The 12,965-nt window shown below is 40.6% G+C and overlaps 1 protein-coding gene across 1 annotated transcript in view; it reads right to left on the bottom strand.

Annotated features, from left to right (window-relative positions):
• Window positions 1-12,965, bottom strand: part of L3MBTL4 (L3MBTL histone methyl-lysine binding protein 4) — a 469,197-nt gene that overhangs the window by 183,087 nt on the left and 273,145 nt on the right. The window contains 1 exon segment of the mRNA XM_070514531.1: window positions 7,716-7,807. Within this exon segment, the coding sequence (XP_070370632.1) occupies window positions 7,716-7,807 (92 nt within the window).

Genomic DNA, 12,965 nt, shown 5'->3' with positions numbered 1-12,965 from the left:
CAAATGCGACAGATATTCACTGCGGGCCGCGCTGCGCAGAGGACACAGGCTGAGCCGTCGCGGTCCAGCGTGTGAAGAAGGAGGTAGTCCGTGGGGGGAGTCGGGGGCGGTGGCTGCAGGGGATCTGTGGTGTAAAAGCGGAGCCCCCCATTCATTCGCTCCTTCATTCGTTCAGTGACTCTCTCTTGATTCCGAGCCTGCATTGCTCTGTGGAGGTGGCATCGCACGTGCAGTGGAGGACCAGTAGCATCACGTCCCTGCCACGGTGGGAGAGGTATTCCAGCACGGAAGGAGGGACGAGATCGAAACAAATAAGCATATCATATCATGTCAGCCTGTGGGAACTGCCGTGAAGAAACACAACGGTGGCTAAGAGGCTAGAGAATGGTGGGGGCATTGTCTGTGGACTGCTTGGGCAGAGAAGGCAGCTCTGGGAGGGGACATCTGAACAAGCCTTGGGAGCAGGTGGTGGCACAAAGCTCCAAGTCGAGGGAACAGCAGAGGCAAAAGTAAGGATGGTGTGCTGAGGATGTCACAAAGGCCAGTGTGGCAGGCACTGAGTGAGTGAAGACGAGAGTAAAAACTCTCCGGGGAGCTGCCAGGGGCGGATGTGGGGGGCCTCCAGGTGTGAGGAAGCGCTTTGAAACGATGCCTGTGTGAGACCGAAAGCCATCGGCGGATTCTTGGTATGAAAGTGGCAAGAAAAATGTAACTAACACAGCAGAAGACAGGACAGAGTACTGGAGGATAACAAGGTGGAGGGACGATTCATGTCCCCGAGGACAACAGGCAAAGTTTGGGAGAGGAGGTGACCGTTGACTGCAAAGGACTTCATCTCCTGCCCAAATGCTAGCAGGACCAGCACGAGGCACAGGGAACACGCACTCCGCCCAGAGGCAGAGGAGCTGTCGGCACAGACTAAGAGAGGAAGGCGGAGACGTGAGGAAAGCCCCACTGCCTACACCAGGGACAAGGGAATAGCACACCGTGCTTAATAGACAAGGCACAGATGAGAACTGGCTCCGTCCGTTTGATTTGACAACTAGAAAGCTACTGAACAACTTAGTCAGAATAATTTTATTTCACCGCTGGCATATTTATGTCTGTGATATTGTGATTTATAACAAGAAATATATACTTAGTCTTAGTCCCTGTCCTCGCACAGAGCTCTTAAAATCCTCAGAACTTCCTGTGGAGAGAGCACTTACGGGGCCTTTTGTTATGTTAGTGAGGTGACTTTTGGAAGGCTCCTAAGGACACTGGTTGCCAGGGGTGCCAACCCTGTGATAACAGGGCTAGAACTTTCAGCCCTGCCCATTGACCTCTGGGGAAATTGAGTTCAATGGCCAATGATTTCATCAATCACTCCCAGGAAAAGAAGCCTCCATAAAAACTCAAAAGGATGGGCTTTGGAGAGCTTCCAGGTTAGTGAATCAGAACGCACCCGCGTGCTCCCGTGCCTGGCCACGTACTCCAAGGAGCCAGAAGCTTCTTGGTTCAGGACCTCACCTTAGCTAGCTCTTCGTAACTGGTTTCCCGAGTTCTGTGACCTGCTCTAGCAAACTAACTGAACCCAAGGAGGGCATCGTGAACCAGTTGGTCAGAAGCACAGATAACAACTTGGACTTGCAGTGGGTATCTGAAGTGGGGGGCGGGCTTGAGGGACCGAGCCCTTCACCTGTGCAATCTGATGCTAACGCCAGGCATACAGTGCCAGAATGGAGCTGAATTATAGGACACGCAGCTGGTGTCAGAGAATTGCTTGGTGGGAGGAAAAAACCCTTATGTTGCACTTGAATGCAGAACTGCAATGAGGTATTCAGATTTTTTTTTTAAGGAACAGCAAAGTGTTTTAGTTCTCAGTTTAATGGGGCTTCTAGGGGCTGCTTGTCTTAAGTCTAAGTCAATAATTCTAAACGTTTTGAACTGTCCTAAATGCTATTCACTATTCGCTCAGAGATCAGCAACCACTTTACGGATAGAGCAATTATAACAAGTACCTAGGAAAAAAACATACTGGCTGTGTAAGTTTTAGGAAATAAAGTCAACTCTCAATTTTCTGGATCAATGAAGAGAAACGGTAGCATGGGGAGTAAATGTGCCTGCGCTCTTCACCCCAGCTCTGCCGTTACCGAAGGGCTTCTGTGCGCCAGACACCCGAAAGCAGCCCTTAAGGTATTCAAGCCTGCGGGACCTGGGAGAAGTAACTCGCCCAGAGGCACAGTCCGTCAGAGCAGGATGGAAATTTAAATCGAAGCTTTCTAACTCCAAAGTTTATCATCTTGCTTCTCAAGCTTGGTTAATTTCCAAAGCGAGAGATATCAAACATCCCATTGTCCAATGGAGTAGGTAATCTGCTGGTAAATAATTAACAATATAGAAAAAGAAATGAGCTCTATTTAAAAAAATTTAACATCAAATGTGACTGGAGTTACTGTCTCCAAATGATGTGATTAAAAAAATTGTCAAAAAGGACTCTGGTAGATGACCGAGGTAGGCATGGTGTTTTAGTTCTGATATTTTTCTATCATTTTAAGGACATTCATGGATTGCAAAGTGATAAATAAATAGCAAGCAATAGGATATATTGGAGTATATGAGGAAGCCATTTGGTGTAACACTAATTTGGCCTGACCTTGTTTTTCCGAAAGGGCCTGACAGGGCGTTGAGCATGCATTGTACATCTGCTTTAAGTATTTGCTATGTCCCAAAGGCAAGAACAAATGCCCTTAAGATAAAGATGCAACTTCCCCCACATGGCATTTCCTTAAGGATACGCATCACTCCCTAGGCTAGGAACTGATTGCTGCGCTCACCTGTGACCACCCAACTCTGGACCACAGACCTGCTTCCTGCTGTGTCCATGGAGACAGCAGACCTATCACCTATTGTGTGAATAGTTGTGCCGTGCCGGCTAGGCAATCCCATGACTGTTGTAAAAGGGACATTCCTATCATATGTGATGTATGCTCTTCATTCCAGGTATACAACCACTATGTACACCCCACTTCTTTGGTGCCCTTCCTTCCTCAGAGAAGGAAGGCCCCAGGGTAGCTTGTCCTCAGATCTGGCTCATAATAAACTCACCCCAATTTTGATTTATAGATTGGTTATGGATTATTTGCATCGACAAAAGCACAACACAAAAGATCTTGACAACTTAGTAATGCTACATCTTAAGTATTTAATTTTGATCCGAAGTGTAGAAAAAGTCCACCAAGAAGGACTATAGATCTGATAAAACAAACTGTGCTCTCCTGATATGAGAAAAGGAGTGTCTAACCTGAAAGCGGGATACAGAGTGAACCACAGTGGAGCAGCCATGGTAGGGATGGTGGCTAGGAGGAACTGTCATCACTGGGCCATGCAAGAGGGCTCCTTTCCCAGTTGAGTGGGAGCATTCAAGTTCTCACTCTCAGGAGGCTTTTCACAGTTACCTTTTTAAGAACTTATATGAGGCCTTAATGACTGAATGTTATGAATTATTGGATATCATGATCTTCACCAAAATATACTGCACCCACATTTCTGCAGAAGCTTGCATCTATAGCATGTCCTATGTATTGGCTCAATTTCTGCAACGAGTGTAAACATATTGATTAAATAGCATTAGATAAATAAAAACAAACTAAAGGGACTACCACTCATCTTGGAAAACATAACATTTTAATGACTTCTAATAAAATTTGTATGAGAACCAATCAATTCTAATTTTGTTTTCACTTGTGCCATTTCCATCTCCATAGAGGCCGTCACTCTCCCTCCACTGGTCCAGGTCCCCTGTGCTCTTCTGATCCCAGCTCAGCACCATTCCAAGAGGCCCAGCTGGACCAGCCCTGTGGTTTTCTGCTTACTCATTAAAACCACATTAGCATCAACATTTAGTTTTTACTCATTCATTTACTCAGGCAGCTGTGTCATTTTATTCTATTTCATACATTTGTAAACTGCAGCTCCCTCAAACATAAATTGGAAAGTCACTGAAGAAAGAAAAAACTCATATATTAAATATATACTTTTCCTTCTTTTGTTTCCAAGGCATTTATTATAATACTGAGTTACAAATATATTGGAAAAGGGTCAAGGAAAAAGTTTCATAAAGGAAAACAGATGAGAATAATAGATTAAAAAACAGTCAACCTCATATTTTCTTTTGATCACTTTTATTTTCACAGAATACCAATACTAGGCAACCTGCTCTGATAGCTTTTGTAAAAATTCGCTAGGGTAAATCAATAAAATAGATAAAGTTCAAGTCAAGTTCTGTCCCCATAAAATGACAGCGTCGATTAGATGATCTTCAAGATTTTTTTCCAAGCCGTAACCTTTGAGTAGTCTTTGCAATGTATGATCAATAAAGCTATTATATTCTATGTAAAAAGTACTGAAGGCAATCGTGAGTCATACAAATACAACGAAAGTAAAGCAGTAGTGTGAAAAATATATCTGAAAGTTAAAGTATCTGAAAATACCTTAAAATATATGCAAATTAATGTTGATGAGATGACTTCATCTGTTCATATATGATAAAATGCTGTGTGTGGTTTTATAGATCTACTTACAAGATGTAATTCCTTTGCTCTGATTATCAAAGATAGTGGACATTAAAAGTTTAGTTTGAACCATATGAGTAAATAACATCAACCTCTCACTTAAAATAGCACTTAGCAATAAAAGATGATTTGACATGGCTGGCTGTACAAATATCCGTCAAAGACAGGACAGGAGTCCAGAAAGTGGACTCCATGTGACGACAGTGCAGAGCGCGTGCTCCCACCAGCTCTTCATCACACACGCGTCTGACACCAGCCAAGGGGTGTGAATTTTCTGAAAGGAAGCTAAGCTATAGAGGCAGCTATAGAAAGGTGACGTATTGTCTTCAAAATCTTAGAAGGCCAACATTCAAGGCACTATGAGTAACTCTGTTTGGTATAAATGAAGGGTCCCAGGTGAAAAGTGGTGAAAGGGTCAGGCATGGAGGTGAGCACAGTACAGACTCGGAAGGGCCTTGTGTACATCCAAAGGAGTCTCAAGTCTGTAAGATACTGGGTAACAGTGAAGAGTTCTAAAAATGGAAAAAATGAGGCAATATTTGGGTTTCACACAGACTATTACAGGCAAGAAATGAGAAAAGACAGTCGTGAAGCTGTTTCAAGAGTCACTGCCAGACTGTCAAACTTTGTTTCGTTGGAGGACCTAGACCAATCATTTCTTTCTTCTTTCCAGCAGAAAAAGAATTCGGTGACAAATAAATTAACAGATAAATACCACAACAAATTTTGGAGGGCTAGTCCAGCTGGGCATCTTGGATTATATATGTGTGAGCGTGTGTATTTTTGCTTTCACAATAGGGGCATGGATGATAAATACAGAACCATATCATAAGCATATCGTACAGTCTAGGTATTTAAAAATTAACAAGACTAATGATGCAGATATGAATAATTATAAACTATAAGGTTAAACAAGCAACCTATAATAAACCATATTAGTAATGATTAATCCAAATGAATTTATAATGAGCAAGCACACAGTAATAGAATATCACGACCAACTGAAGACAGGCAATTACAAATTATCTTTCCTCTCAAATGATAGGGATTCCAATTATCCAAGTGTGAGTACACAAAACACAAATCTTATAATATTGCTAACATATGGAAGTCAAACTGAAGAAAAATCGAATTAAAATATTTGGAAAACTCTAGTCATATAACAGTTTTAGCACAATTTCAAATTTTGTAATCCTTAATAATTCACATGGTTTTATGCAAACATGAAAATCTATAGAATGCTACATCATTTCCTGATAGCTAACATTAACTGAGCACATACTATGGGTCAGGCAGTTTTTGAGGTGTTATGCATACATTTATCTCATTTCATTATTATACATTTATGAAATAGACACTAATAATATCTCCACTTTATAGATGAGGAAAGAGCCACAGAGTCACACAGCTAAGCAAGCAGTAAAACTGAGATTCAAATCAAAGTATTCTGACTACAGATTTCACATGTTTAACCACTAGGCAATGTTCCCTCTAGAACTTGAATTTTTTAGATCCATTGTAGGCTCATCAGGAGGCTCTGTGCAACTCACTAGCATACTGAAGACCATATCCTGTGAATCATTTGGAACCACAATGAGAGCTCAAATAGCGCAATGACATTGGGAGGGGGAAAGGGGGTCAAAGGTGGATTCTGGAGAAATTAAGAAAGAGAAACCACCAAGACTTGGTGACTGGTCGTATCTGTGGGGGAGGAAGCAGTAAGGAGGGAGTGGAGTCTCGAATGATGCTGCATGAGAAGAAGGGGCTTTGGCAGCGAGTGGGAACTACAGTAGAGAAGCAAGCTTGGCTTGCGATGGGTGGAGTTCAGGTTTGGTTCACAGGCTCAGGGTACATGTGAGGCATTCAGATCGGAAGGCAGGCAGCAGCTTGACAAAGGAGCAGGAAATGGATGAGGTGGAGTGAAGAGCAGTGCTGTCCCTGTGCCTGAAATGCTGATCCATTGCCAGCTCCACTGAGGCCATTCCTGCCTGAGACAGTCCCTGGGATGAGGGGCCGATGTGTGTGCGGGGAGGGAGGAGGTGGTTAACACAGAGTGAGAACCACTTCCCCGGCATGCTGGGCTGTGAAATTGGGGAGAATAAAAGGCGGGATCAAAGAAAACCACAGAGCACAAACGCTCACGCTTTTCCCCTGCCGTGGGACTGACCATGGTCTCCCTGCTTTACATTCTCTGTGCACAGACCCTGTGCTTGCCAACACGCTGTAAGCTTCACAAGGACCTGCACGTTATTGATCTTGTAGTTCTGAAGAACTCAGCACAACGTAAAAATGTTCATTGAGTTATTAAGTCAGGGATGCTCCTCACTTCTACAAGAAGCGAAGGAATTCTTTCAAAGATGCAGCTAGTCCTTTTAGATCTAAGCTTCAAGCATCGTTGGGCTGGCTCAATGCAAGACATCCTCACTCACAGAATAACACGCTGGCGTCATCCCAAGAAGCCAAAGTGGGGCAACAGAAGCAGTGAGGGAACAGAACACACACAGGAACGGACAGTGCTTGCACATGTGTTTGGAACCAGTTATCAGTCATGCAGCCGAAACTGATCAGAGGAGCCCCTAGAAGGACATTTTGGTTTGAGGTTCATTAGAATTTAGAGTGGTTAATTTCCTCCTTAACTTAAAGTAGCTAGAAAGACAGAAATAATGAAGCTACCAATAAAATATAGGGTTTAAAAAATTTTTACAACTAAAAAGTTTTTTTTAATTGCTGAAATTTAAAATATTTGTTATTCGAAAAACATTTTGCAATCTACTCTATAAAACAAAATTAAGATGGGATATTTAAAAGAAGAATCTTTCAGCTAAACGCATGGCCAAATTAGATATAGATTTAGACCTGACTCTGTTTTCCAAACTAAAATGTAAAAAGTGAAGATTCTGTTAGACAACACTATCAAAATAACTTCTTAATGATAATAACTTTTCATTTCTATGAAGCATGCCCTTTGAGGCTTAATTGTAAATAATTGGCTTTCAGTGCAGCCGTAGGGGTGGTTGATCAATTTACCTATCTGATATTTAGCTTTCAAATACTTATAAGGACATGAAAATGCAGCATAAAAAAGGTAGGAATTCAGGCTAAGTATTTAAAAAACAACAGTAAAGTGTAAAATACTCACGACATGGCGCTGCCAGTGGGTACCCTGTGACGTCACACCATCCAACTGGGTGAATGTCAGGGCTTTCAGCATCCATTCAACAGTCACATCTGTGGTCCCAGCCATCAAAATGAACCTGTTGAATAATCAGCGGTTAGTAATTAGTATTTCACTATCCTTGTATCAAAATATTGGAAAACAGATTTCTGAAACTGAGATTGGAATTTTATTAATTGCACTTTATAGCTGAAACAATATTTAAAATGTGTTATCAAACAGCCTTCCAATCTAGCCACCAAAGGCTATTGTACTGATTTTTCCAAGAAATTAAAGAAGCTGGTAAATCAATCTGTCAGGGAACGATGGGATTTGGAAGGGATGAGACCAATCCACTTTTCCAACTAAGAAATACTGTGACATGGTTGACAGGGTATGTCCTGTCCTGGGAGCCACTGCAGGAACCGTGTCAGCATCGTAAGTCACCAATTTGATATTAGTACAAGACTTATACTGATGCAAAATGCACGAGTTAGAGAAAAAGGAAGGAATAAATTTCAAAATCCTGAAAAACGTGGGGAAATGGAGCCATTGGGTCAATGGAGGCAAAGAGAGCAGACAAGCTGTGCTACAAGGTTAGCACAGATTACCAGATTACAGCTGTCTTAGTAGCTATCAGAGGACAAAGTGCGAGCTGTCAGGAAACCTGAGGAAGCCAGCAGGACTCCTGGTTCTCACTGTTCTGCATCTTAACTAACACACACACACACATTGGCACACACACGACACATATATACATACAGGCCTGAGAAAAGTTAAAATAAAGCCCAAATTCTGAAACAAAAATCAAACACTTATTTCTGAAACTAATCAAATCTCCTAGAAGATTCATATCAGGATGAAAGAATCAAATTTATTTGTGCAGAACAAAAAATAAGAATGATAATATTTCATTATTATATAACCTACTTTCTACTTCTAGCAATTAAAAGAAGAATCTTTCCTTTTCAATGTTAAACTCAAAATTTTTTAAAATTCATACTTTGAATAAAAAGAGCAAAATGTCTAGCATTATAAAAAACCAAGTGAAGTATAAGTTTATTATGCAGGGCATAATAAGCCAAAAAAAAGCTAAATTGTGTGTACTAAGTTCCAAATAAAGTCTCAATATTTTTTCTCAAGATCCATCTTTCTAAGCGAGTGTGGTTCCCAGACTTGCAGCATCAGTATCACCTGCACACATGTTAGAAATGCACGTTCTTGGGTCCCAACTCAATCCTACTGAATCAGAAATGCTAAAGGGCAGGGCCTAACAATCTGTGTGTGAACAAGTCCTCCAGATGAATAGGATACACGCTAAAATTTGAGAACCAGTGATCATAAAAATAACTTTCCAAAGAATATTTCTACCAGATTTAGGCTTCTGGATACGACAGAGTGCCCTTTCACAATAATAACTATGAAACTAGACAAAATATATGAAGTGACTGTTTTTAGACACTGGACAAAAGGCGGAACAGAAACGTAATCCCTAAGTACACGCAGACAAGCCCTGAGTGTCAGCCTGGAGAGTTTCCTGACAGCAGCACAGGGAGGAGAAACGTGAAGCAAGCACGTCGTGTTGAGGGACACAGACTGGGAACTGGAGGACAGAGTACTGGAGAAGAGCTACACAGGAGGGGCCCAGAAGTCTGTGGCAGTTATTCACAAGACCCTGGTCAAGGGCGAGATTGCATGTGTGTAAGATGAGACTTGGTGAAGCCAAGCAGAGAGCAGCTGATAGACAGCTGAGAGTAAAACAAAGATACTGGAGGTCACACGTTACTGGGAGAAGAGAGTGGAGAGATCTTAATAGGACCTTGAGAATTTGACTGCATTGCCAAAAAGGCCACAATTTTGGAGTAAGAACCAAGCCCCAGAGTAAGGGCTACTCTAGACCAGCCCTAAAAAAGGCTAAAATCAAGCCATGACAAGATTAAAAAAAAAACCAGTAATTAACAGATAGAATAAACTCTACCCTTTCTAAAGGAAGACAAATACTCTTGACTCTCTACACCATATCACTCAATGTCCAACACAGAATAAAAACTTATTGGAGGGACCGGCCCGGTGGCGCAGCGGTTACATTCGCAGGTTCCGCTTCTCGGCGGCCCAGGGTTCGCTGGTTCGGATCCCGGGTGCGGACATGGCACTGCTTGGCAGCCATGCTGTGGTAGGCGTCCCACGTATAAACTAGAGGAAGATGGGCACGGATGTTAGCTCAGAGCCAGGCTTCCTCAGCAAAAAGAGGAGGACTGGCAGTAGTTAGCTGAGGGCTAATCTTCCTCCAAAAAAAAAACAAAAAAAAAAAACCAAAACTTATTAGACATGAAAATAAGCAGGTGAATGTGAAAAATTGAGCCATACTCAATTTTTTAAAAAGCAGTCAATAGAATGAGACCCTGAGATGACTCAGATGTTATAATTAGCAGACAAGGACTTTAAAGTAGCTATTAAGATGTGTCAAAGGACATAAAAAACAGTCTTGATGAGTGAACAGATAGGGAATCTCAGCGGTGAAATAGAAATAATAAAAGAGAAACAAATGGAAGTTCTAGGGCTGAGAAGCAAACTATCTGAAATTTCAAGTTTCTGAATGGGCTTCATAACAGATAGAACTGGCAGAAACATGGGAAAATGAGAATGAAAATGGATTCATTCAGATTATTGATCTAAAGTACATATAATAAAATTTAAATATAATATATTTAAATATATATATATATAAAATATATAATAAGATTTAAAAAATGACCAGAGCCTCAGGTACTTGTGAGATAATATCAGCTAGTCTAATACACATGTATTTGGACTCCAGAAGGAGAAGAGAGAGAGAGTGGAGCAGGAATAGTGATCAAATGAAACAAAAGTTGAAGGAATAATGTCAAAAAAACTTTGCATTTTGGCCAAAGATGCCAATTTGTAAGCTTAAGAAAAACATCAAGACCCAAGTATAATTGATACAAAAAAAAGTCAAAACTAGGTAAATCGTAGTTAAACTACTGAAAATGGAAGACAAAGGAAAAAATCTTGGAAGCAACCAGAGAAATACAACAGATTACACATATAGGAACCGTGATAGTAGTGCTGGCCTACTTCCCATCAGAAATAGTGGAGGCAAGAAGATAATAAAATGACATGTTTAAAGTACTTAGAGAAAAAAAATTGTCAACTTAGGATTTAATATCTCCCAAACATATCCTTCAAAAAGGGGTAAAATAAAGGAATTTTCAGATGGACAAAAACCGAGAAAGTAATCACCCACAGATTTGCACTACAAGAAATACTACAGCGAGTATTTCAGGCTGAATGTTAAATATTACCTGATGGAACAACAATTTTGAAAAAAAAAAATGAGCAAAGTTGGAGGACCTATTCTATCTGATTTCTACAATTACTACAAAGCCACAGTTATTAAGGCAGTGTTGTATTGGCTTAACAATAAGCAAATATATTTTTGGAACAGGATAGTGTACATGAACTGACTCAGATATACATGGTCAAGTGATTGTCAACAAATAGGACAAGGACATACAATGGAGAAAAGGCAGTCTTTTCAACAAATGGTGCTGGATCAGCTGGATATCCACATAAAAAACAATGAACCAGCTGACCTCCAGCTCACATCCCACATAGAAATTAATTTGAAATGGACCATAGACCCAAACATAAAAGCTAAAACTATCAAACTCAAGAAGAAAACTTCAGAAAATATCTTCATGATATTGGGATATTCAAGGATTTCTTAACATACAGAGAGTGCTACTCATAGAAAATAAACTGATAAATTCAATTTTTATCATAATCAAAAACTTCTGTTCTTCAAAATCATCATTAATAAACAGGAAAAGCAAGCCACATTTATAATGCATTTATCTGACAGAAGACTTGACAATTCAATAAATAATGGGCAAAAGATTTGATAGACTCTTTGACAAAAGAAATTTCATGAATGGTCAACGTGAAAATGAAAAAGTTCTCACCATCACCATTCATTAGATAAACCACAATGAAACACTACTACACACCCGCTCACGTGACCTAAATTAAGTGACAGGACAGCAGGAATTCTTGGTGAGGCTGTGGGACTTTCAGAACAGTCATACGATGTCACTGGCAACAATCACTTTAGAAAATGTTCTGCTCCTTTATTATAAATGTAAACATGTGCCTGGTCCGTGTAATTCCACCCATAGGAGATGCAAATACAAAGCTGTGTCAACAAGTGTTCCTTGCAGTTTTATTCAATAACAGCCAAAACCTGAAAACCCCAGTGCCTAACAAGAGAATATCTACTCACAAACAAGTGTGGTACATGCACAAAAGGAATGCTAGTCACCAATAAAAAGTGATAAACTGTTTATACACACACGAACATGCATCAATCAAGCAGAAATCAGGTTGAGCCAAAGAGGGCAGACACAAAAGAACTCATGTGGAATGCTTCCATTTCTATGAAGTTTGACAACAGGCAGAGAAACCAGACCTGGAACTGTCTGCGAGGGAGCAGGGGGCAGGCCTGACTACAAAGGTGGTGGTTATATAGAACACACATTTTTCAAAACTCTTCAAAATGCACACATAAAATCTGTGCATTTTATCATTTGTAAATTATATCTCACTAAAGTTAACTTATTCAAAATAGTTCTACATTCAGCTGCTGTCCTATGGTGCTATTCTGATCTTTCACTATATTTTGTTTATTGTGACATGTCAGCACTCGAGACATAGCCAAACCTCATAATGCTGTCTGTACCAGATAACTAAAGATTCCAGGTGGGAAAAGGCAAGATCGGCATTCCTTTCCAGAATGAGGCCTGCTGCCCTGGATTTATCAACTGAAAGAAATGTATGTAAGTGTGTATTGTGGGCTGAAGAGGAAATGGAAAAATTTCTCAAGCTGGAGTATTTCAATCAATCTGATTTCAATGTCCTCCCCTTTGAAGTCTGCAGTGCAAACGTTTATGTTTCAAAAGCACAAAACAGACAAGGCAAACCCTCCAGCCAGATTCTGCCTCAAGCAGTATGGCCTTGCTATTTCGGTTATTCTACCCGGACCTGGGCATCCTACTGTGGAATTTAAGTCTAAAACTGAAAAAATAAAATGGTAATATCTTTAAAAAAATTGTTTTGAAAGCAGATATGTTTTTACATACTGTAGTCAATGTTCTCCCCTTATGTTCATTGAGCAACGTTAAATGATCCTTTCCCCAAGGCTGTATATAATCACTCCACAGTGCTCTGATGTGCTACGAAAG

The sequence above is a fragment of the Equus asinus genome, chromosome 7 (assembly GCF_041296235.1).
Source record: "Equus asinus isolate D_3611 breed Donkey chromosome 7, EquAss-T2T_v2, whole genome shotgun sequence".
NCBI classification, from domain to species: domain Eukaryota; kingdom Metazoa; phylum Chordata; class Mammalia; order Perissodactyla; family Equidae; genus Equus; species Equus asinus.
This window is presented reverse-complemented; position numbering and strand designations above follow the sequence as displayed.